Source organism: Oncorhynchus masou, chromosome 11, assembly GCF_036934945.1.
Source record: "Oncorhynchus masou masou isolate Uvic2021 chromosome 11, UVic_Omas_1.1, whole genome shotgun sequence".
Lineage (NCBI taxonomy): Eukaryota > Metazoa > Chordata > Actinopteri > Salmoniformes > Salmonidae > Oncorhynchus > Oncorhynchus masou.
This window is the reverse complement of record NC_088222.1, coordinates 50,675,229-50,701,091: the sequence shown is the minus strand read 5'-3', so window position 1 is coordinate 50,701,091 and position 25,863 is coordinate 50,675,229. Positions and strand designations below refer to the sequence as shown.

The following is a 25,863-nucleotide window of genomic DNA, read 5'->3' as shown; positions in this document are numbered from 1 at the left end:
GAAAGAAGAGAAGAGAATATGGCAGGTTCTTAAGTGTCTTTCCCATCTTTGAGTGTTCTGGAGCCTAGCTGAAATGTCCCAGCTATGAGATCACCCCTGGCTGGCCTGGCTGATGAGTGTATGAGAGAGCTCTCTCAAGACTTCCTGATAAGGGTTTCTAACCAACTTGTGTGAGAGGTTCCCTCTATAGAAAAAAAGATTTTGGATGGATACTGGGGGGACTTATAGGTCCACTGTGTCTCTTGCTACCTCTCAGTGGGCTGGGGCTGGATTACCCAGGCTAGCCCTGGTTTAGACTGGAGAGAGAGAGGGCATTCTCCTTTCCAGCATGTCAACCAGAGGGGAAGACTTTCTCCACTCTGTATGAGTCACTGGCTCAGGCCAGGAATGGTGCATGTACTTAGTTTCCTGACATGGTTGGTTAAGAGTTCCACATGGGTGATTACACACCACTCATTCAACAAGGAATAATATTTTGGATGGAACTATGTGATTTCAAAATTCATTCTTAGCCTATACAATTTTGTTAAACTGCTCCCACGTCTTGTAGAACATTCAATGTAAATGTTTATTATGGTATTGTTGCAGTGGAGGCTGCTGAGGGGAGGACGGCTCATAATAACAGCTGGAACGGAGCGAATGAAATGGCATCAAACATCTGTATTTGATACAATTCCACTGATTCCGCTTCAGTCATTACCACGAGCCCGTCCTCCCCAATTAAGGTGCCTCCGACCTCCTGTGTTTAGTTGAAAGCAGCTGGAACAAACCACCCTATAACATAATACTATAGACTACTTCACTCTTATAAAAAAAGGTGCTACCTCGTCCAGAAAGGGTTATTCATAGGAGAACCGTTTGAGGAACCCTTTTTGGTTCTAGGTAGAACCCTTTTGCTTCCGTGAAGAACCCGTTCCACAGACGATTCTACCTGGAACCCAAAAGGGTTCTACCTGGAACTGAAAATTATTATCCTAGGGGAACAACCGAACCCTTTTGAAACCCTTTTTTCTAAAAGTGTACAGAATGGGTTACTGGGACACTACTACAATAAATGGAACACTGTACTATACAGCAGATATGGAACACTGATATAAAACAAACAATTGAAATTTGATTTATCACATGTGCCGAATACAACAGGTGTAGTAGACCTTACAGTGAAATGCTTACTTATGAGCCCATAACCAACAACGCAGTTTTTCAAAAGTAAGTAAAATAAATGTGCTTAAATAAACTCAAGGAAAAATAGTAACACAATAAAAATAACAATAACGAGGGTACATACAAGAGGTACTGAGTCAATGTGCAGGGGTACGGGGTAGTCGAGGTAATACGGACATGTAGGTACGCATAGATAATAAACAGAGAGTAGCAGCAGCGTGTGTGAAGAGAGTGTGTGTGTGTGTGTGTGTGTGTGTGTGTGTGTGTGTGTGTGTGTGTGTGTGTGTGTGTGTGTGTGTGTGTGTGTGTGTGTGGGTGTGTGTGTGTGTACATCGAGCCAGTGCAAGAAAAATAATAATAGATAAGAATAAAATAAGGGGGTCAATGCAAACAGTGTTCCAGAGTAAGTAATAAACATGCAAGGAAGTGAATGATCCAGAGTCATGTTATTTACAATGAGAGGGCTGGTTGAAGGCCCCTCACAGATGTAAAATGATATGATTAATTCTAGGAGCGAATGGAACACATTGGTAAAGTAGACCCCAAGCAATAAATAATTTTTATCTTGTCTTATTTGTAGGCTCAAATAGGTATGAAATCCCTACAGTTGCAGATTTTTAGCAGTATTTGCAATTGCAAATTAAAACTGTATGGAAACTGAATAGCCGAATTAGCATTCATCATGATCACACTGTGTTGGAGGAAGTTGCACATCTAAATCTGGAGTTGCCAACACAGTAACCACAAACAAGCGTGGACTTGTATCTCCACTGCACTGCTAAAGTCTTAAGCGAAATAACTCTTTTTCCTGACATGAGGTGATGATTTGTTACATAGATAAACAGTACAGACTCTGTCTAGACTGACACAAACACACACACGCGTGCACACACACATACACACTATGATTTATAAAGGGGTTATATATCATTTATAAACAAGCCAATTTATTAGTTTCAAACTGTAATGAACAGTTAAGGCATTAGTTGAGTTTGTGATTGATTCATGGTCCCATTATTGATAACATTTCGATTTGCAAGTGTAGCAGATTAAATAAAGGCCTGTGATGTGTGGATTTACCCAGGCCTATCACTTGCTCACTAAATGGGCTCGTAATTTAAACAGTTTAAGATTAAACAACAATTTGTCGTTTTGCTAATCCGAGCCTGAGCAGGTTGATGTAACCCCCCCAGATAAATTCCCCTTTCTGAAGTGACTTCGATGCGTTCTTGACCAGCCAGCCCTTTCTTTACGCACCCATCTCCTGCAAAATGTAGTGCAGTCATTGGTAGTGTGGCTTGCCTCCTCGGACCGTTTTGGAACTCAGCAATACTATTGGTCTACAGCCGCATCCATCATAAGATTATCTGTTTCGTGGTAGGTTGGTACGGACGCCAAAGCTTGAGAGAAAAGGACTGCAATTTAATCGCCCAGTCGAAGAATCCGAAACTATTACCGTGTCTCGTCGTTTCACTTACTTCCCCTTTTCATCACTAATATGATGTTATCATGAGGAATGCACAGAAGGTTTACCTGGGATTTTTGACAGCCAAGAACTGAATATTATTTCAGCACTTCCCTCCCGGACAAGCACAGTTTTTCGCGTGCAGTTTTTTGGTGATGTCGTTTGGATCCTAGGCTAAAAGAAGCCAGATCCACGTTTGCCCGCCTGCATGTTGTCAGAAAGGTTATTGGGTGTGTAATGTAATGTAATGTAGCCAGGTACCCGAATATTGCTCTCTGTGTTCTACTACCTTCTTATAATTGGATTGCACATCATAAATCAAAGATTTCTTCATCCTCCGACCTCGGATACTGTGGACTGGTAGGAAACATGGGACTGCCTGCTCTGGAGTTTAGTGACTGCTATCTGGACAGTCCCCAGTTCCGAGACAGATTGAAGTCTCACGAACTGGAACTGGACAAGACCAATAAATTCATCAAAGAGCTGATCAAAGATGGCAAGGCGCTCATCCAAGCACTGAAAAGTAAGATAATCCATTTGCTCTTTGTGAGGGGAGAAAGGGAGTGTACACATGACATTAACACAGTTGCAACAATGTAGCACTTTATTGTGACGATGACTGCGCTACTGTGTTCGGCTAAATTACCAAACAATTATGAATGAAGACATTGCCCAATGTATTAGAGACCGATGTGTTAAATCTCTAATGATCTTACGTAGTTTACCCAAAATATTTTCACTAACAGCAAAGTGGATTTTAGATTTAAAGTAGCATACAGTGCATTCAGAAAGAACCCCTGACTTTTTACACATTTTGTTTTGTTACAGCCTTATTCCAAAATTGATTAAATCTTTTTTCCCTCATTGATCTACACACAATACTCCATAATGTGAAATCAGTGAAAGTGAAATCAGGTTTTTAGAAATGTTTGCAAATGTATTAAAAATATCAGAAATACCTTATTTACATAAGTATTCAGACCCTTTAATATGAGACTCAAAATAGAGCTCAGGTGCATCCTGCTTCCATTGATCATCCTTGAGATGTTTCTACAACTTGATTGGAGTCCACCTGTGTTAAATTCAAATGATTGGAAATGATTTAGAAAGACACACTTGTCTATATAAGGTCCCACAGTAGACAGTGCATGTCAGAGCAGAAACGAAACCATGAGGTTGAGGGAATTGTCTGTAGAGCTCTGAGACAGGATTGTGTCGAGGCACAGATATAGCGAAGGGTACCAAAAAATATCTGCAGCAATGAAGGTCCCCAAGAGCACAGTGGCCTCCATCATTCTTAAATGGAAGAAGTTTGGAACCACCAAGACTCTTTCTAGAGCAGGCTGCCAAACTGAGCAATTGGGGGAGAAGGGCCTTGGTCAGGGAGGTGACCAAGAACCCAATGGTCACTCTGACAGAGCTCCAGAGTTCCTCTATGGATATGGTAGAACCTTCCAGAAGTACAACCATTTCTGCAGAAATCCACCAATCAGGCCTTTATGGTAGAGTGGTCAGACGGAAGCCACTCCTCAGTAAAAGGCACATGACAGCCCTCTTGGAGTTTGCCAAAAGGAACCTAAATGACTCTCAGACCATGAGAAACAAGATTCTCAGATCTGATGAAACCAAGATTGAACTCTTTGGCCTGAATGCCAAGCATCGCATCTGGAGGATACCTGGCACCATCCCTATGATGACGCATGGTGGTGGCAGCATCAGCATCATGCTGTGAGGATGTTTTTCTGAGGCGGGGACTGGAAAACTAGTTAGGATTGAGGGAAAGGTGAACGGAGCAAAGTACAGAGAGATTCTTGATGAAAACCTGCTCCAGAGTGCTCAGGACCTCAGATGGGGTGGAGGTTCACCTTCCAACAGGACAACGACCCTAACATGCTGATCAGACCTGTCTGCGTGCGCCATCACGCTCATTTTGATTTTGTCCACCCACACCTGACGCGATCAGGACACGTAGGTTGGAATATCAAAACTCTCTCTCTCTCAACCAATTATATTAATTTGGGGACAGGTCGATAAGCAAACATTTATGGCAATTTAGCTAGCTAGCTTGCTGTTGCTAGCTAATTTGTCCAGGGATATAAACATTGGTTTGTTATTTTACCTGAAATGCACAAGGTCCTCTACTCCGACAATTAATCCAAAAATAAAAGGGTAAAATGGTTTGTTTTCTAGTAATCTCTCCTCTTTCAGGTTTCTTCTTCTTCTTTGGACCTTATATGGCAGTTGGCAACCAACTTTAAGGTGCATTACCACTACCGACTCAGTGTGGACCTCAGTTCATCTTTCAATCACCCACGTGGGTATATGCTCCTAAAAACCAATGAGGAGATGGGAGAGGCGGGACTTGCAGAGCATTAAGCATCACAAATAGAACCGCATTCTATTTTAGAGCCGGTCCACACAGACACGCGTGAGCAATGATGAGAGTGTGAGTCCAATCTTGCAACCTTACAGTTAACTAGTCCAACGCTCTAACGACCTGCCTCTCTCTCGTTGCACTCCACAAGGAGACTGCCTGTTACACGAATGCAGTAAGCCAAGGTAAATTGCTAGCTAGTATTAAACTTATCTTATAAAAACAATCAATCATAATCACTAGTTAACTACACATGGTTGATGATATTAGTAGATATTATCTAGCGTGTCCTGCGTTGCATATAATCTGACAGAGCATAGAAGCATACAAGTATCTAAGTATCAGAAGCAGGCGCGTAAACATTCATTCAAACAGCACGTTAGTGCGTTTTTGCCAGCAGCTCTTTGTTGTGCATCAAGCATTGCACTGTTTATGACTTCAAGCCTATCAACTCCTGAGATGAGGCTGGTGTAACCGAAGTGAAATGGCTAGCTAGTTAGCGCGCGCTAATAGCGTTTCAAACGTCACTCGCTCTGAGCCTTCCAGTAGTTGTTCCCCTTGCTCTGCATGGGTAACGCTGCTTCGAGGGTGGCTGTTGTTGTTGTGTTGCTGGTTCGAGCCCAGGGAGGAGCGAGGAGAGGGACGGAAGCTATACTGTTACACTGGCAATACTAAAGTGCCTATAAGAACATCTAATAGTCAAAGGTTAATGAAATACAAATGGTTTAGAGGGAAATAGCCCTATAATTCCTATAATAACTACAACCTAAAACTTCTACTAGAGGTCGACCTCTAGTAAGCACACAGCCAAGACAACGCAGGAGTGGCTTCTGGACAAGGCTCTGAATGCCCTTGAGTGGCCCAGCCAGAGCCTGGACATGAACCCGATCGAACATCTCTGGAGAGACCTGAAAATAGCTGTGCGGCAACGCTCCCCATCCAACCTGACAGAGAGGATCTGCAGATAAGAATGGGAGAAACTCCCCAAATACAGGCGTGCCAAGCTTGTAGAGTCATACCCAAGAAGACTTGATGCCCTCTTCCAAAGGTGCTTCAACAAAGTACTGAGTAAAGACTCTAAATACTTGTAAAAATTAGATATTTTAGTTAAAATTTCTAAAAATCTGTTTTTGCTTTGTCATTATGGGGAATTGTGTATAGATTGATGAGGGGGAAAAAACTATTAAAATCCATTTTAGAATACGGATGTATGGTAACAAAATGTGGAAAAAGTCAATGGGTCTGAATACTTTCCGAATTGGGTGTTTGTTTTATTTTATTTTACCTTTATTTAACTAGGCAAGTCAATGACGGCCTACCAAATGCACTGTGTATTGTGCATATATAAAGTGTGTATGGTAATTTCCATTATCGCCTGATCTTTTCCTGCAGAATACGGTTGTAAGATGAAGGACTTAGTCATTAAACATCATCAGTCAGTATCGGTTCAGATAGAGGGGAGTAGAACACTGCGTGAGTTGACAGGTGCTTGCTGGTCAGAGTTGGGATTTGGAACAATCTACAGTATCAAGCCTCAAACAAAAGTCCCATGTTCACAAGTCACCAGGCAGCTAGTGTGAAGTACAAGAGCTAGTCTTTACATTTAGCTACTCTTGCCTCATACAGTAACACACTGTTACCACACTACTATACATTACCTAAAGTTTCCACTCCACTCTAACTCATGATAGATGTTCTGAACCGGCCAATAAACTCCACGCTCTTCTGTACAGTCCACTGTCAGCTAACATTCACAGTCTGGACAGCTTTTGTCTATCAGGGACATCTAGAAATCATACAGAATGAACCGTATTGACCCTAGTCCCAGGTCAGAGGGGAACTGGGGTTAGGGATCGTCAACTATTGTAGCTACTGCTGGTTGTGTAGCTGCAGACACCACAGGCCATATAAAATGTGTTTTAATTGCATATTACATGGGAATAATGTAAGCCTATGTTACAGTTTTCACATTATTTTGATACTCTCTACTTTAGTGAGAATTGAATCCAGAATCAACTTGTCAATCCTTGTTCTGGTTGCTAGCGGTGATTGTACAACAACAAGAACATGTTTGTTACCTCTAAAATGCGTGTCACTACTCACCACAAGAGAAAGTAAACCATATGTTACACCTGGGGAGTGACTTTAGGCCACTATTCAACCCCCTGTCACATCTGAAATATCAGTGTAATTTACCGCCTCCCCATCCTGTTGGTTGGAGTGTGGTTCCTGTGGGCCAGGCCTACAGTCAGTCACAGACTCCACAGAGCACCAACACCAGCTGTAGTCCACAACCAGCCAGCCACACCAGCCAGCCTCTGGTGCAGGATGGATGTTCTGTAAGCAAAGGGCAACCTGTCATTAGGGATCCAGGTGAAACGTCTTAAACCTGACCTTAAACATGACATTTCGTGAATCACTCAAATGAAACCAAATTAGGGTTTACCGGCGCTGTTCTGCGGATGTGAAGGCTACATATTTTGACATTAAATGTTGCCTGTTTTGAGTAAATGGGATAAAATGAAAACCAGGTTTTGTTTGAGTTTACTTTGTGTAAAAGGAGTTTAACCCCTGCCATTGGTTCACCTACTGCGGTATGTCACTGTCACAATAACATAGCTCGAACACACAGGCTTTGCAATTTTAGTGTGAGGTCATCATCGTCTAGAATGGCAACGTTGTCACAGGGGTTTTCTGAGGTGAAAAATGCTTCAGCCCCTTGAGTATTTTTACATGGCGATGACTGAGAAGCATATATCGATTTCCACACGGTTTAAATCATTTAACAGCAGACACAGCATTTCAGCGAGGAGAGGTGATATGAATGTCTCCTGTTGCTGGTTTTTATGGACTGTCTTCTGAAGGAGTCTTTCGGAGTGTGAATCCAAGGCCCATGAAACATGAGTTTAAATGTATTCTGTCCTACAGTGGGTTGATGAAATGACACCAAATGGAGAATTAGGGAGTATGCCCGAGTTTCCCCCCTCAGAAACTCAGCAGGCTGTTTCTCATAGTTAACTCTTTATATTTTTCCACCTTACATAAGATGATGTCCTCTCACACTGTCGACGACTGGTATTATTAGGATCAGATGACCAAATGATACATTTTTAGGATATTGTACTTACAGAGTTATTGTAGTTACATAGTTAGGTAGGTGTTACCTTTCTCACCTACACACTCTGTCCCACAAGGACGTACTTACGCTTGGTTCCTAATGGAACCCTATTCCCTATGTAGTGCACTACAGGTCCTATGGGACCTGGTCAAAAGTAGTGCACTGTAATAGGGGATAGGGTGCCAGTGTTTGTTTAGTTGACGCTGTTGTGAAGTGAATGCAGCTAAGAGAAAGTGAAATGGTTCCTGCATTCTTTCACGTAGCCGTTAAACATCCAGGTTCAGCTATAGAAACAGGCCCCTATAAACAGAGGCTCTAAACAGTCTACTCCACTATGTTCCCCTGTAGAAGCATCTCCAACCCTCTGAGAAGCAGAGTGAGAATCCCCAGGACAGAAGTTAGGCCTACCTCAAGAGCACTCTGCTTGGAGGTCCCCCAGTGTGCTTTATGAGTGGTGATGATAGAGCTGGTAAATTACTATCTCTCTACTGTGGTGATGGATGAACCCAATGCAGCCACACAATGTGACTGTGACTAATATACACACACTACTGGCCCAGGGAGTCTCTTTCTCTGTAGGCCCTTTCAGAGGTGTGTGTGTACGTGTGCGTGTGCGTGTGTGAGTGGGGGGCTCTTGCCTTTCAGAACAGAGTCACATTATCCCAGTCTGCCTGCGGGAAGTAGAGAGGTGTGGGTGGTGTCATGAGGGAGGGGGGGGGTGTCATGAGGAGTGGGGAGGTGTCATGAGGAGTGAGGGGTGTTGTGAGGAGTGGGGGGGTGTAGTGAGGGGGTGGGGGGTGTTGTGAGGGGGTGTAATGAGGAGTAGGGGGGTGTAGTGAGGAGTGGGGGGTGTTGTGAGGGGGTGTAATGAGGAGTAGGGGGGTGTAGTGAGGAGTGGGGGGGTGTCGTGAGTAGTGGGGGGTGTCGTGAGGAGTGGGGGGTGTCATTGCGTCTCAGGGCATTCTACTGAATGCATCAAATGGGAACAAAGGACAAGAAATATGTGCGTGCACGTATGTGAGCGCAAGTGTGTGCGTGTGTGTGAGATAGGGAGAGAAATGGGGGCGGTGGGGGTTGGCATGGGCTGTAATTCCTTAAGCAATGACGTAAAGGCGGGGAAATTAGGGCACCCACACCATACAGCTCTGTCTATTATTGCCATTTCTTTGTCAGGGATGCTTCTCTGAGCCCTGAACCTACAGTGGCAGAGCTGCACTTATCACGTATGCTCAGACGGTCCAATCATGTGTTTGGGTTGTTTTGGCTTTCTACCAAGATGAGCTAACACAATCCAGGTGGACACAGAGTTGGTAAATATTTGAACTTTAGAAGCTTCATTTAGTTACATGCTTCATAATTGCATAGTCATTCAGCCACTCAGCAGTTTGTGTTCAGGCATATTCCGTCATGTGTTTCCACTCACAAAGACGTGAAACGTATTTCCATGGTATGCACCAGTCTAATTCTCTCTATAGGCTATATATATATAAATGTTGGCACATGTTGGTTGTTTTTTCCACCACATTCCGCTTGCTGTTAATTTTTCTACAGGGTAGTGTTACAGAAATTGTAAACCATTAACCTGCCCTGCAAACCTCCTGCCATGAATTCAGGCCTATTTTGTTTTGTTCAGGTGGACTTCTTCCAAGCGGCCTTCACATAAATGTTGTGAATGAAGCGTAGCTGGCCTCTCTCTATGTGCAGGAGAGCAGAAGTGCTGGAGGCACTATTGATGACCCAATGGCAATGTCAGTAGGGGATACACTTAAAGAGGACATATGAAGAGAGCGAAAGAGAGAGGATGAAAGGCAAAAGAAAAGGGGAATTGAAAACCATTTTAAGGCCTGTTTGGTCCTTTTTAGAAACATGAACATTTTCCATCTGGCGAAAGTATGCACAGAGGCTATGGTTTCTGAGCTGGCCTCCTAACCGGGAAAGAGGAAGTGGGATTTACACATACGACGTGGAGTTTATTTTCAGGGCTCCCACTCTTGAAATAGGCCATTTCTAATGGCCTTTAGTTACATACAGAGCTGTGTGGATTCTTCACATAGTTTCTTCACACAAACACACACATACAGTTGAAGTCGGACGATTACATACATTGAAGCAACATCTCAAGACATCAGTCAGGAAGTTAAAGCTTGGTTGCAAATGGGTCTTCCAAATTGACAATGGCCCCAAGAATAGTTCCACAGTCGTGGCAAAATTGCTTAAGGACAACAAAGTCAAGGTTTTAGAGTGGCCATCACAAAGCCCTGACCTCAATCCTATAGAAAATCTGTGGGCAGAACTGAAAAAGTGTGTGCAAGGAGGCCTACAAACCTGACTCAGTTACACCGGCTCTGTCAGGAGGAATGGGCCAAAATTCACCCAACTTATTGTGGGAAGCTTGAGGAAGGCTACCCGAATCGTTTGACCCAAGTTTAACAATTTAAAGACAATGCTACCAAATATGAATTCAGTGTATGTACACTTCTTACCCACTGGGAATGTGATGAAAGAAATAAAAGCTGAAATAAATCATTCTCTCTACTATTAGTCTGACATTTAACATTCTTATTATGAAGTGGTGATCCTAACTGACCTAAAACAGGGACTTTTTTACAAGGATTACATTTCAGGAATTGTGAAAAACTTAAATGTAGTTCAAATGTATTTAGCTAAGGTGTATGTAAACTTCTGACTTAAACTGTAGACATTGGCTACACTGAATCATTCTCGCCCTAGCTACCCACTATCCTGGTTCTAGTCCTCCTTCAGCATTATGGCCTCTTACAGTAAGTCTGCTTTGAAAAATGGAACCCTTACTGGATCAATAGAGAAAGACACAAGTGTGTGTTGTCACGGATCCCTCTGGAACTTTCATTGCGCACACCTGGCCCCTATTCCCACTGATTGTATTTGTATATATGTGCCGTTTGTTCACCATGGTGCTGTCGATTATTGTTATAATGTCCGTTGGTGCATGTCAGTGCCTGTGCTGTGTGTTTTTGTCACATGAGTTAAAGCTGGAGAGACAAATTAGGTACGGGGAGTAAAACATTTAATAAAGAACGGACAAGGAACAAGACAGGGACAGCGTCAGCATACAAGAAAACAAAGACAAAAAACAATCAATGTAGAAGTGGGGAACAGAGCTGGGGAACTGACAAATATAGGATAGGTAATATCAGGTGATGAGTGAGTCCAGGTGAGTTCAATATCACTGATGTGCTTGACGAGGTAAGGCAGGTGTGCGTAATGAATGACAGGAGTGCGTGATGCAGGGCAGCCTGGCACGCTCAATCGCCAGTGTGTGGGGGGGGAGCGGCAGCAAACGTGACAGTTTTGGCCTTTCGTGCCCTTGTGGATTGCGCAGATGATTATGGGTCTTGTCTCGTGTGATAGTCATTATGCGCTAGGTTTATTTATTCGAGGTACTCCTTGCTCTTTTGTTTGGGTTTCAACCCTGTGTTTTTGTTACGTGTTTGTTTAGTCTTCGTCCCCGTGCCTTTACACGGCACTCCGTAATTTGGGGCTTAATAAAAACTCCTATTACGCATTCCTGCGCCTGTCTCCCGAATCCATTCGTACCAACGTGACAGAATAATTGACCATTGAGGGACACAGCGGGAATGGCCCATCTGATGCAGCGACTGGTCCGTCGCTGTCATGCACGTCGATCCAGAGCATCCCAAACATGCTCAATGTGTAACATGTCTGGTGAGTATGTAGGCCATGGAAGAACTGGGACATTTTCAGTTTCCAGGAATTGTGTACGGATCCTTGCGACATGAGGACGGCATTATTATGAATGGTATGACAATGGGCCTCAGTATCTTGTCCCTGTATCTCTGTGCATTCCAATTGCCATTGATAAAATGCAATTGTGTTCGTTGTCCGTAGCTTACAGCAAAAATTATACATATGGAACATTTCTGGGATCTTGAAACATGTGACCAACACTATAAATGTTGTGTTTATATTTTTGTTCAGTATAGATCTACTGTGTTGCGTCCAGTTGTTGTGACACCAAGAGTAGGCAAAGGTCATTCAGGGGACTCTCCATAACATAAGCTGTGCTTTGTGTCATTTGGGTGTTTCTGCACCTTGTGATTTGATACACATTGATTGGATCTGCTGACTTCCAACATTCTTTTTCTGTTGAAACATCATAAAAGACTGGGGGAATAGAACAGTGCAGGTCAGGAACAGGAAAGTTCTGAAGGAGGAAGGCCTGTTTACAATCTCCTGGAGGTTATCTGATGGATAATGTGTGGTCATAAAGAAGGAACAAGGTTAAGATCTGAAACAGAACACATGGTTCAATCTGAATAGGTAGCAGTAAAGTATACTTGGTTTAGCCACTTTAAAGGCATTGCAATTGTTGTTTTGACGTTTAGAGCCAACCAAAATGGTTGTTACAACCTTATAATAGACTAATGAATTGAATTGGCAACTACCCTTGTTATTTCACTGTTCCAGCTAATCTACTGTATGTATGGTGATCAGGCTGCCCTACCTCTGGCTCTCTGTCACCACACACGCATGCGCACACGCACACACACACACACACACACACACACACACACACACACACACACACACACACACACACACACACACACACACACACACACACACACACACACACACACACACACACACACACACAGCCTACTGTATAGTCATCATCAGGCTGTTCTACCTCTGGCTGTCTCAGGGATGTTTATTGTAGGAGTTGCTCTGAGGTATGACATGGCGTAGGGCCTATAAAATACATTCAAATTTATTTTGCCTGATTTTGTTTATTTTTTTTTCCCAAAATTCCATTTTCTTAGTTGTTTTACCAGGTTTCTGTTTTTTTCAGGTTTTCGCTCTCAAAATCACACTTTGTTAACAGTTAAACAACCAAATGGAATGTTCTAAGTCCAGAACAATGTTTAAACCACATCAATAGACAATTTTTTAGGTCTGGCAAAAATGGAAGACATTTCAATATTGGGGTAACAACCCTTTAATGCAAGTGCACATCAGGAAGAGACCATTGTTTGGTTCAAGGGATTCCTTGGCATTTTGGCAATGAGGCCATTTTACCATTCATCTAACTCTGTGGAAGTAGATAAAGGGCATCATTGTCAAAATCACGAAGAATCCCTTTTAGTGGCGTTGCTGTAGCGCTCATGTGATTGCAGAGCTTGCAAAACAAATTGCCACTTGGTTTGATGAAAATAATCTTCATATTATTCTGCTAGGTAGGCTGCTTTGTAGTCACAATTTAATTGAGAAGGTTTTTAGGAAAGGCTTTCCATCTCCATCAAAAGAAAGTGATCATTTGCATTATCGCTAACGGCTACACAAATTATAGACATAAGCAAGCACCGCACTCATACACACAGACAGGGGCATTCCTGTGCCATTTCAGAAAGTTGCATTAAAACACAAGTCACTGATGCATTTTGTTCATGTCTTATATTCCGTGTCGGTAATACTGGCTGTTCTAGCTGGCTAGCTAAATGCTAAACGGGCGCATTGCCAACATTTTATACGGTCTCTGAACTAAAGGATTTGCAGGACAGACATCTCAGCTCATAAAGTTATACAAGTAACAAAATGCTACTCACAGTTTGCTGCATGCACAAAACATATATTAGACAGCTAGGCTCTTGATTCATTAGGGAATTCTCTGCTGTTACCAAGCGAACCTTGATTTTGGAAGAAGAGATCCACTTAGCTAGGTAGCTATTAAATTAGCAAACCAAATGCACAACTGCAGAGCATTTAGCACATTTTAGATAGTTAACTTAACAGTTATAAGATATCTAGCTGGCAAACATTTAGTGGTGAATTCCATACTGTACCTAGATCACCTGGCGCATGCTGCACAACAGTGCTGCACAACACACTCACAAGGCTCCGGTCACTTGTCGTTGTGTGCTTGTAAACAAACACCATGTAAGCTTCATAATGAACAATTACAGTGGCTTGCGAAAGTATTCACCCCCCTTGGCATTTCTTTCCCTATTTTGTTGCCTTACAACCTGGAATTAAAAAAAAAATTGGGTGGGTGGGGGTGGGGGGGGTTGTATCATTAGATTTACACAACATGCATACCACTTTGAAGATACAACATGTTTTTTATTGTGAAACAAACAAGAAATAAGACAACAAAAAAAACAGAAAACTTGATTGTGCATAACTATTCAACCCCCCCCAAAGTCAATACTTTGTAGAGCCACCTTTTGCAGCAATTACAGCTGCAAGTCTCTAGGGGTATGTCTCTATAAGCTTAGCACATCTAGCCACTGGGATTTTTGCCCATTCTTCCATGCAAAACTGCTCCTGCTGCTTCAAGTTGGATGGGTTCCGCTGGTGTGCAGCAATATTTAAGTCATACCACAGATTCTCAATTGGATTGCGGTCTGGGCTTTGACTAGGCCATTCCAAGACATTTAAATGTTTTCCCTTAAACCACTTGAGTGTTGCTTTAACAGTATGCTTAGGGTGATTGTCCTGCTGAAAGGTGAACCTCTGTCCCAGTCTCAAATCTCTGGAAGACTGAAACAGGTTTCCTCAAGAATTTCCCTGTATTTTGCGCCATCCATTGTTGGACAAATTATGATAATGCCATGTTAATGTTAGAGCTGATTGAAAAGACCACCTGAAATGTCAGCCTGTTTTGGTGGAATGGAGTTTTGGCCTGCCTGGTGACATCACCAGGTGGGACATTGGTTAATAAACCAATAAGAAAGCGAGTTCCAAACCTCTCCATCAATAACAGCTAGTTTTCAGTTTTCCCTCCCCACTCAGACCACTTCCAGGCAGCCCTAGCAGAATTCTTGCTTGAGAATTTGCTCCTCGCTAAGATGCTATTTTTGATAATTTTTGACAATTTTAATTGAAAATAATCACAGTAAGGTACTTCATTGTTACCCAGAAATGATTTAATATTGAGATAAAAACGGCTTTATTGGACCGTCAAAAGGTATTAGAAATACATCAAAACACAATAATATTGAAGTAAAAACCCCTGCCAACTAATATCAATACTTACTTATATTTAGTTTTTGATAAATTATTTGCCTTTAATATGTTTAAGAAACATTGCCTTGTGCCTTGTAATTCCGTTACCAAAAACCCACATACAGTATCTTAAAGATATTTTCTAATTTCTCTACCTCATGAGGAGGGAGGCAAATGAAAGTTCACATAACTAACAAGTAAAGGAAGACATTCCAAATAGTTTTTACTGATAACAATTTGGTTTATGATTTATTAAGTGATAAAAAATGTGCCATTCTGTTACCAAATAGGTAACCAAATAGGTAACAGAATGACCAGAAAAATCTGTAACAGAATGACTGCAACTGAATTGGCTACAATGTGAAATCATATTATTCACAAACCACTGTTGGGTCACTTGCTAATTTCTGTATGGTACAGATCATTCTGTTACCTTCATTCTGTTACCGGGTGTTAATCCACTTCACATACAATAAGCAAAATCGTTTTTTTTTTTTTTACTCAAGATATCATATCATAGCTGACATCCCATTCTTTCAGCAGACATCTTAGAACCTTAATTTGGAGTAGATATTTAAGTTTTGGAAAAGTTCAGCACATCAAAAAAACTGAGGGCAATTTTTACTGTCATTCTGTTACCAAACTTCACATCGGCACTGTTCTTCGAGTAAATGTGTTTTTTGTAAAATGTTGAGTGGAAATTGTTAAAAGTAGTCGTTGTGTTTAAATTTGCAGTCAATGTTTTTTTTTCTGAATCTTAGCGTCATTCTGCTACCATGGAATTGCCACTCGTCTGCCACCAAGAAAACAAAAACTAACTAACACTGTTTAGTATAGGAAGTTGGGCTCAATTTCTCGCCATTCATCATCATCATCATCACATAGCCTTGCATTATGCTCCCCTCCATATTTTAAACTTTTTTATTGTACCTTTATTTATACAGGCTTTTTCTCATTGAGATAACATCTCTTTTTCAAGAGAGACCTGGACCAAAAGCAGCAGGGGTAACAAAGTTTCAGACAAAACGACTTACATACACTAACACAACATTAAACAAAACAATAGACAGATGTAAGTACAACAATTACATATTACGTAAAAAAAACATGAATATCTTGACTAAAAAACAGCTGTCCTAAAGACAATTACACTCTTCTATGATATTTATATCGGTCAAGTGTTTAAACTCCACCAACGCATTTTTAAATGCTCTGGAGAGAATTCCAGGACCACGGAGCTGAGTAACTAAAACTATTAAGATAGGCCTGAGGACAGGTGTACTGCCCCCTCCCTTCCTCCATCCTCTCCTCCCAAAACAAGGCTGGTGGCAGCGGCCTTTGGTCTGTGTGATTTCCCCTCTCCCACCTCTCCCCCTGTATGAATGGTGGTCATTGTGTAGGCAGGCCTTTTCACCCCTTGCAGTCAGTGGGCTCTGTGTCTGCTGAAGACAGGCTTATGTCTGCTGCTGTCCACTCCATGAGGGCCAGAGAGGGGGTGGATAGGAGAAGGCGGAGAGAGGGAGCAGAAAAGAAAGACTGAGGAAGGCAGAGAGACAGCAAGACAGTGTTCCACTCCACCCAGAGAAAGAGAGAGAGATGACAGACCCCAAGGTTTGGTGTCATGGCAGGCCAGCTTATGGTTTTCTCTTTTTCTCTCTCTCTGTCTCTCTGTCTGTCTCTCATCTTGTGTTCCAAGTCTTGAATGTGAGGAAATTGAGGTTCCCCTCTTTCTATAACCTCCTGAAGCTTGCCTGTTTTTTTTAATTGATGTTCTATCTAAGAGCCAGTAGCCATGAATACTGTAATAATTGTGATCCAGGAACAAGCCTTTTAATCGTTACTACTGGAATGTGTGTTCTTTTTACCACACAGAGGCAGGAGCAGTGCTGTGGTAATATGGAGCCAGACGTTCCCTGTCCCCAGTGCACTCTTACTCTTTCCCCCTGCTAATAAGTGCATTCTTCGCCGAACACACAATTCTGCACGCTCACGCCATGGTTTGGTTTACACTCCACTAATAAATAACTCTTACCGTCCCCTAAATACCTCTTTAGTTTCATAACTATAGAAACTGTATGTTGGGATGACTTAGAAAGCGCACAGCTTGGTCAGATAGTTCCCTCAGCTACACCCAGAGCTCTACTGAACATGCTAAGGTATTGTGAGAGTGGTTGGTGACTCTAAAGTGGCTGAAGGGAGAAGTGGTGGTGACGTTGAATATTTTATTTTATTTATTGTATTTTCTACCCCTTTTTCTCCCTAATTTCGTGATATCCAATTGGTAGTTACAGTCTCGTCCCATCGCTGCAACTCCCGTGCGGACTCGGGAGAGGCGAAGGTCGAGAGCCACGTGTCCCCCGAAACACCGTACCCCACCAAGCCGCACTGCTTTCCTGGAAGCCAGCCGCACCAATGTGTCGGAGGAAACACCTTTCCCGCTGGCGACCAAAGTCAGCTTGCATTTGCCTGGCCGCCACAAGGAGTCGCTAGATCGTGATGGGACAAGGGGATCCCAGCCGGCCAAACCCTCCCCTAACCCGTATGACGCTTGGCCAATTGTGCACCGCCTCATGGGTCTCCTGGTCATGGCCAGCTTCGATACAGCCCGGGATCGAACCACGAACTGTAGTGATGCCTCAAGCAATGACCGCTGCACCATTCAGAAGGCGAATGCTGAATAATTAATCAGTGGCCTTAACTGGGTTGGGTTGCAGAGGTTCAGCTGCTATGTGGCCTCCCTCTCTCTGTCTCTGTTTCTACTCTCACCCTGTCAACAAGGGTGTCCCGCCTGTTGCTGCTAGTTACAGTTTACCTACACCTCAGCCAAATACAATTAAACTCAGTTTTTCACAATTGCCTGACATTTAATCCTAGTAAAAAGTCCCTGTCTTAGGTCAGTTAGGATCACTACTTTATTTTAAGAATATGAAATGTCAGAATAATAGTAGAGAGTGATTTATTTCAGCTTTTATTTCTTTCATCACATTCCCAGTGGGTCAGAAGTTTACATACACTCAATTAGTATTTGGTAGCATTGCCTTTAAATTGTTTAACTTGGGTCAAACATTTCAGGTAGCCTGCCACAAGCTTCCCACAATAAATTGGGGGAATTTTGGCCCATTCCTCCTGACAGAGCTGGTGTAACTGAGTCAGGTTTGTAGGCCTCCTTGCTCGCACACACTTTTTCAGTTCTGCCCACAGAATTTCTATAGGATTGAGGTCAGGGCTTTGTGATGGCCACTCCAATACCTTGACTTTGTTGTCCTTAAGCTGTTTTGCCACAACTTTGGAAGTATGCTTGGGGTCATTGTCCATTCAGAAGACCCATTTGTGACCAATCTTTAACTTGACTGAAGTCTTGAGATGTTGCTTCAATATATCCACATAATTTTCCTACCTCATGATGCTATCTATTTTGTGAAGTGCACCAGTCTCTCCTGCAGCAAAGCACCCCCACAACATGATGCTGCCACCCCTGTTCTTCACGGTTGGGATGGTGTTCTTCAGCTTGCAAGCCTCTCCCTTTTTCCTCCAAACATAACGATGGTCATTATGGCCAAACAGTTCTATTTTTGTTTCATCAGACCAGTGGACATTTCTCCAAAAAGTACGATCTTTGTCCCCATGTGCAGTTGCAAACCGTAGTCTGGCTTTTTTATGGTGGTTTTGGAGCAGTGGCTTCTTCCTTGCTCAGCGGCCTTTCAGGTTATGTCGATATAGGACTTGTTTTACTGTGGCTATAGATACTTTTGTACCTGTTTCCTCCAGCATCTTCACAAGGTCATTTGCTGTTGTTCTGGGATTGATGTGCTCTTTTCGCACCATTCATCTCTAGGAGACAGAACGCGTATCCTCCTTGAGCGGTATGATGGCTGCATGGTCCCATGGTGTTTATACTTGCATACTATTGTTTGTAAAGATGAACGTGGTTCCTTCAGGTATTTGGAAATTGCTCCCAAGGATGAACCAGACTTGTGGAGGTCTATAATTTTTTTTTTGAGGTCTTGGCTGATTTCTTTTGATTTTCCCATGATGTCAAGCAAAGAGCCACTGAGTTTGAAGGTAGGCCTTGAAATACATCCACAGGTACACCACCAATTGACTCAAATTATGTCAATTAGCCTATCAGAAGCTTCTAAAGCCATGACATAATTTCTGGAATTTTCCAAGTGGTTTAAAGGCACAGTCAACTTAGTGTATGTAAACTTCTGACCCATTGGAATTGTGATACAGTGATTTAGAAGTGAAATAATCTGTCTGTAAACAATTGTTAGAAAAATGACTTGCGTCATGCACAAAGTAGATGTCCTAACCGACTTGCCAAAACTATAGTTTGTTAACAAGAAATTTGTGGAGTGGTTGAAAAACGAGTTTTAATGACTCCCACCTAAGTGTATGTAAACTTCCGACTTCAACTGTACCTACTATCAGCACTATCAGCAGTTCGATGGGTGGGACAGATTGATGGGTGGGTTGCTTGACCTTTCAGATATAGCCACACCCATATTGTCTGAGTGTCACCACCAGGCACATACACTATCTGGAACAATAGAGGGACATCTGTAGTACAGTACTAGTCAAAAGTTTGGACACACCTACTCATTCCAGGGTTTTTCTTTATTTTTACTATTTTCTACATTGTAATAGTGATAACATCAAAACTATGAAATAACACATATGGAATCATGTAGTCACCAAAAAAGTGTTAAACATATCAAAATATATTTTATATTTGAGATTCTTCAAAGTAGCTACTCTTTTCCTTGATGACAGGCTTGCACACTCTTGGCATTCTTTCAACCAGCTTGGAATGCATTTAAATTCACAGGTGTGCCTTGTTAAAAATGTATTTGTGGAATTTCTTAATGCGTTTGAGCCAATCAGTTGTGTTGTGACAAGGTAGGGCTGGTATACAGAAGATAACCCTATTTGGTAACAGACAAAGGCCATATTATGGCAAGACCTACTCAAATAATCAAAGAGAAACGACAGTCCATCATTACTTGAAGACACAAAGGTAAGTCAATGCGGAACATTTGAAGAACTTTGAAAGTTTCTTCAAGTGCAGTCGCAAAAACCTTCATGCGCTGTAATGAAACTGTCTCTTATGAGGACCGCCACAGGAAAGGAAGACCCAGAGATATCTCTGCTGCAGAGGATACGTTCATTAGAGATACCAGCCTCAGAAATTACAGCCCAAATAAATGCTTCACAGAGTTCAAGTAACAGACACAGCACAACATCAACTGTTCAGAGGAGACTGTGTGAATCAGGCCATGGTTGAATTGCTGCAAAGAAACCACTACTAAAGGACACCAATAAGAAGAAGAGACTTAGACCATTGGAAGTCTGTCCTTTAGTCTGATGAGCCCAAATTTGAGATTTTTGGTTCCAGCCATCGTGTTTTTTTGAGACGCAGAGTAGGTGAATGGATGATCTCTGCATGTATGGTTCCCTCCTGGAAGCATGGAGGAGGAGGTGTGATGATGTGGGGGTGCTTTGCTGGTGGCACTGTCTGTGATTTATTTAGAATTCAAGGCACACTTAACCAGCATGGCTACCACAGCATTCTGCAGCTATTTGACCAAGGAGAGTGATAGAGTGCTGCATCAATCAACCGACCTCAACCTAATTGAGATGGCTTGGGATGAGTTGTACAGCAGAGTGAAGGAAAAGCAGCCAACAAGTGCTCAGCATATATGGGAACTCCTTCAAGACTGTTGGAAAAGCATGAAGCTGGTTGAGAGAATGCCAAGTGTGTGCAAAGCTGTCATCAAGGCAATGGGTGGCTAATTTGAAGAATCTGAAACATAATTTGTTTAACACTTTTGATTTGTTTAACACTTCTTTGGTTAGTACATGATTCAATATGTCGTATTTCATAGTTGTGATGTCTTCACTATTATTTTTACAATGTAGAAAATAGTACAAATAAAGAAAAACCCTTGAATGAGTAGGTGTGTCCAGTCTTTGACTGGTACTGCCAGTGGGAAGTAAGATCCCTGTCTGGTAATATGATAGCCATGACCATAATGTCATGTTAACTTGACTCCATCTGGTGAGAGGAGTATAACTGCAGCACATATCGCTTATCTTCATACCCACTGTTGCAGTTGTTTCAGCGGCATTGCTCAGCTCACTCTTTTTTGTCAGAGACTCACTGTCAGAGTAACCTATGGAGATGGCATATGGCTTCCCACCAACACCCCACAACCTTCCATCCTTCCTCCCCACAGGCATCCACCGTAACACTTCATCGACCCTACCATCTTCCACCCTACTCCCTTTCTGCAGTCTTCCACACGACCACCTTCCAGGTTTCCACCCTCCCTCCCCTCCTTCACAGCCTTTGATGAATTACCAGATTTATCTGTCTTCCTCAGCGCTGCTGCAGGTCATGCTGGGGTTATTTTCTCTCCCTGTGTGTGAGTGAGTGTGTGTGAGTGTGTGTGTGGGGGTTTGCGCACCACATCGGTTCTGGAGAGGAAGAGCCGTCTCTGGCACTGCCTGGGTCAACTCGAACAAACACAAAACACTGACAGCTAGAGAGCGAGAGAGTGTGTGAGTGACTGTGTGTGTGAGCTTCCGGACGTTTCCTCCAGCCAACTCCAAAAATAACCCCCGCTAACAATATTTAATCCCCGGGCCGCCCACTCTCTGCTGGGGTGAAGTGGGGAGGTGCAGGCAGGCCTAGGTATTGTTCAAATTCAGGCTTAGTTGGTAATCTGGGTGGGGGGGCTAACGGGAGCCTAGCATGGACTAGGGGCTGTTGGATGGAGAGAGGGGGATGACAGTGGGGTGAGTAGGTTAGAGGCTGTCCTACATGGTAGACTGACTGATCCTGAACATCTCCTCTCTAACCGCCATGATAAACCTTTAATCTCTCACTCCGTCACGACACAGATCACCTTCTAATGGTCCCTTCATCAACCGGCCTGGGCCCAGATCAGATCTGTAGCCTAGTATGTGCTTTATCCTAAGCCATCTCCTCTGGCTATGGCTGTGATTGTTTTATGTAATCTTTATTTAACTAGGCAAGTCAGTTAAGAACAAATTCTTATTTACAATGACAGCCTAGCAGGCAACAGTGGGTTAACTGCCTTGTTCGGGGGCAGACATATTTTTGACCTTGTCAGCTCGGGGATTCAATCCAGTAACCTTTCGGTTACTGGCCCAAAGCTCTAACCACTAGGCTACCTGCCGCCCCATGTAGCATATGTTGGCTAAAGCACATACAGGTCTGGGACCGGGCTATGCTAATCCCTGTGTGTGTGACTGCTGGTTTCTTTAACCATTAGAATATCCCCTTTATCATTGACTGTGTCATCACCCTGTTTTTAATTAGGCCAGCGATACTGTTACACGACAGCAGGTCATGTTGAAGCAGCGAAGGCTCTGCAACGTTATAAGTTGTGGACTTGTAATATGAGGCTGAGGTCAAAGAGGGTTCATCTAGATTGCTGTGTGAGATGTATCTCCAGGCATGGATATAAATGTGTTTTTTTTGCTCCAGGAGAAAACAGTGACCACTTTGATGATGTGATTGGGTTAGTGTCTTATAGAGACGTCCTTTATCTAGATAAAGGACATCCAACCTAAATATAGGCAATTGAATAACCCAAGAAGTTAGATGTCTTATAGACTTTCTTGTTGTAACAATCTTGGTATAACAGTAGGGAAGATTGTGTAAAGTCAAGTGGTTTCCCACTATTGTTGGTGGAGATATGCTTTGATGAAGGTCAACTGACCGAAAGCTCTGTCAAGCCCTGACCATAGAGAGCCTTTTTATTCTCTATTTTGGTTAGGTCGGGGTGTGACTAGGGTGGGTAATCTAGGTTGTTTTATATCTATGTTGGCCTGGTATGGTTCCCAATCAGAGGCAGCTGTTTATCGTTGTCTCTGATTGGGGATCATATTTAGGCAGCCATTTCCCTTCTGTGTTTTGTGGGATCTTGTTTTGAGTTAGTGCATGTAGCACCGTTGATGTTACGGTTCCCGGTTTCCTTTTGTTTTGTAAGTTTCACTAAAATAAAGATGTGGAACTCAGAGCACACTGCGCCTTGGTCCATCTCTCCACACAGCTGTGACAAGCTCAGCTATATTAAGATGCATTTGCATCTGATTGTAAGTGTGCAGAGACTTTTTCCTGTTTCTCCAGTTTTGCCTTATGCCTCCAGCATCTTCACAAATCAGCTTTGGGTGTGCGGTAGATTCTGCCTATTGTCTACATTCCATGGTTTAAAAATCAACCTTGAAATGACTTGTCATGTGAGATAAATCAGATTTATGTGATTTGATTGTATAACTCTTGGCAGACATTGAACATATTTTATTACACCACTACTTTCATGATGTCTTTATATTGCATTGTGACATGAATACCTCGTAAAGGCACATAAAAGCACCTTAATGGAACATACTGGAACATTACTAGTCTGTGGTCAGGTCACCTCACATTTTATATGATGATATTATCCGTTTAGTTGTTTTTACAGTGAACGACTCTAGCCTGCCACTGACCGAATTTGGCCTCAGCTGACCATGACCATGAGATGCTGGCCCATGTTGACTCCAATGCTGTTGTTTCAAGTTTCCTGGATGTTCTTTTGGGTGGTGAACCATTCTTGATACACATGGAAAACCGTTGAGCGTGAAAAAACCATCAGCTTTGCAGTTCTTGACACAAACTGGTGAGCCTGGCACCTACTACCAGTGGTGATTTTAGCATGTAAATCTTAGTTGGGCAAACTAAAAAAACATGTTTTTTTTTATGCATGCCAGCAAAGCCACTACACATCAACAGTAAACAATGCATTAATTGCACTATAACAGTGACAAACGGTGCCCACAAACTGCCTACATAAAGCTGTCCCAACAGCAGAGCTTTCTTTTCAGCACCATGGAGTGAATCCTTACCACTGCTACACCTGGCTATCAGCTGATCCTTGTCTGGCAGCGAAACAGTTCTTCAGCTTCATTTACTGCCTTAAAGCATCGTTGATATGGCTGACTTGCTTAAACACATGTGGTTTCTACTGACAATTGAAATGCACAAACTATACCATAAGGGCACGAAGAGCGGATAAAAGGAAATCCGTCATTTCTATTAAGACATTAATGAGCGAGCTAGGACGAATGTAGTCAATATAACTATTTGTTGAGTCCTTTTGAAATGTACAGCGACAGAATTCAGAACATCGACCGTTAGTACCGTAATCTCCCTGTACACCAAGTCAGAACCGTAGGATAAATAAAGGCGGCATATAAGCAGACAATGAAGGCGCTTACATTATTCAATGATTACATTTCTCTAAAATAGGCTAAAGGCTACATGTTCACCACCAAGTCATAACAGTAGGCTAAGTTATGAGGGGGGGAAAGGGACCAAAATATCAGGGTGACGCACATGGGATAATAACAGCTTACTACACAACACTCACTTAGTATTACTTTCTTAGCTACAGTATACATTTCTCCTAGGCATATTACATCATTTTTGCAGCAGCATGCAAGACATTTTTGGACTCACTTTGCTGTGCTGTGCTCACTTGAAACAGGAAAGTGGTACGGCGGTCCTTCTTGTGGGCAAAGTTTGTCATCAAACTTTGTCATTAAAGTCGGGCATTCTCTGGATTTATGGTGCTTTCAAGACAACTGGGAACTTGGGAAAAAACAAGGTCGAATCATGACGTCAGTGATCTTTAGGTTGGAGCTAAGGGCCAGAGTTCCCGACTTGGAATTCCGAGTTGGATGACCGTTCAAAACGTATTTTCCCAGTTGGAGCTCATTTTTTCAGTTCCCAGTTGTCTTGAACTCACTGAAGTCTGAGATTTCCCAGTTCCGAGTTTCCAGTTGTTTTGAACGCGACAGAAGTCATTCTGGATTGACAGCATGGCCAATGTATTCAACCTTTTCTGGCCCATGGCATGTGAATGTTTATGCTTTTAAAGAGACCCTTAAACCCAGACTTGGACCACACACCTACTCCACTGAATAGCAGGCTAGTGATTGCTTTACAACACTTGCAGTTAGCCACTGATTCCTTCCAAACCACTCATTGTTGAATTTGCGATTTCCAACTTGTTTTCTAATGTTTATGGCCCGATGATGCACCGATAAGTTTTATCTGTCATTTCTCTTCCTATGACAAGGATTGAAAAGGATTTGCCAGTAGATTGTCAACGTGATTCATGACGATGACTGCTTGTCTAGCTTGCTAGCTTAGATTTTGAAAGTATGATGTTGACATGATCAGTCCAATCAAAGCTACTGTAGATATAACGTGATTTGACGTCATTTTATCTGTTGCCATTGACCTTGAGCCTTCTTGGACTGGCTCTTATAAAGTAACTCTATGGCAGCACCCAAGAGGCTTGAATTGTTTTGCTCTCCCCATAGATATGCAGTGACGTAGTGTCCCCATGAGTGACAGAACTCAACTAGAGAATATTACAAAACCCTACGCTCTGTATTTTCCGCTGGCTGCCCCACCACCACAGAAAGCACTGAGCTCGGCTGAAACACCTGCAGTGTGGAGCTGACTTCCTCAAGAAAGCACTGAGCTCGGCTGAAACACCTGCAGTGTGGAGCTGGCTTACTCAAGAAAGCATAAAAGAGACCATGTTTGTATGCGGCTTTATTAACGCAATGATTTTTTATTTTTTATTTTTTTACATTGTTTGCAAATTGATATGTGACACATATTAATGACAAAATAACATGCAACACAGGCAACAA

At 42.5% G+C, this 25,863-nt stretch overlaps 1 protein-coding gene across 2 annotated transcripts in view; it reads left to right on the top strand.

Annotated features, from left to right (window-relative positions):
• Positions 1–2,562: 2,562 nt before the first annotated feature.
• The window catches only part of LOC135548803 (rho GTPase-activating protein 26-like), a 128,215-nt gene continuing 104,914 nt past the window's right edge, over positions 2,563–25,863 (top strand). For both annotated transcript variants that reach the window (XM_064978738.1, XM_064978737.1), the window contains exon 1: positions 2,563–3,152. In XM_064978738.1, the coding sequence (XP_064834810.1) occupies positions 2,999–3,152 (154 nt within the window). In that variant the 5' untranslated portion in view covers positions 2,563–2,998. The remainder of the gene's footprint in view (positions 3,153–25,863) is intronic.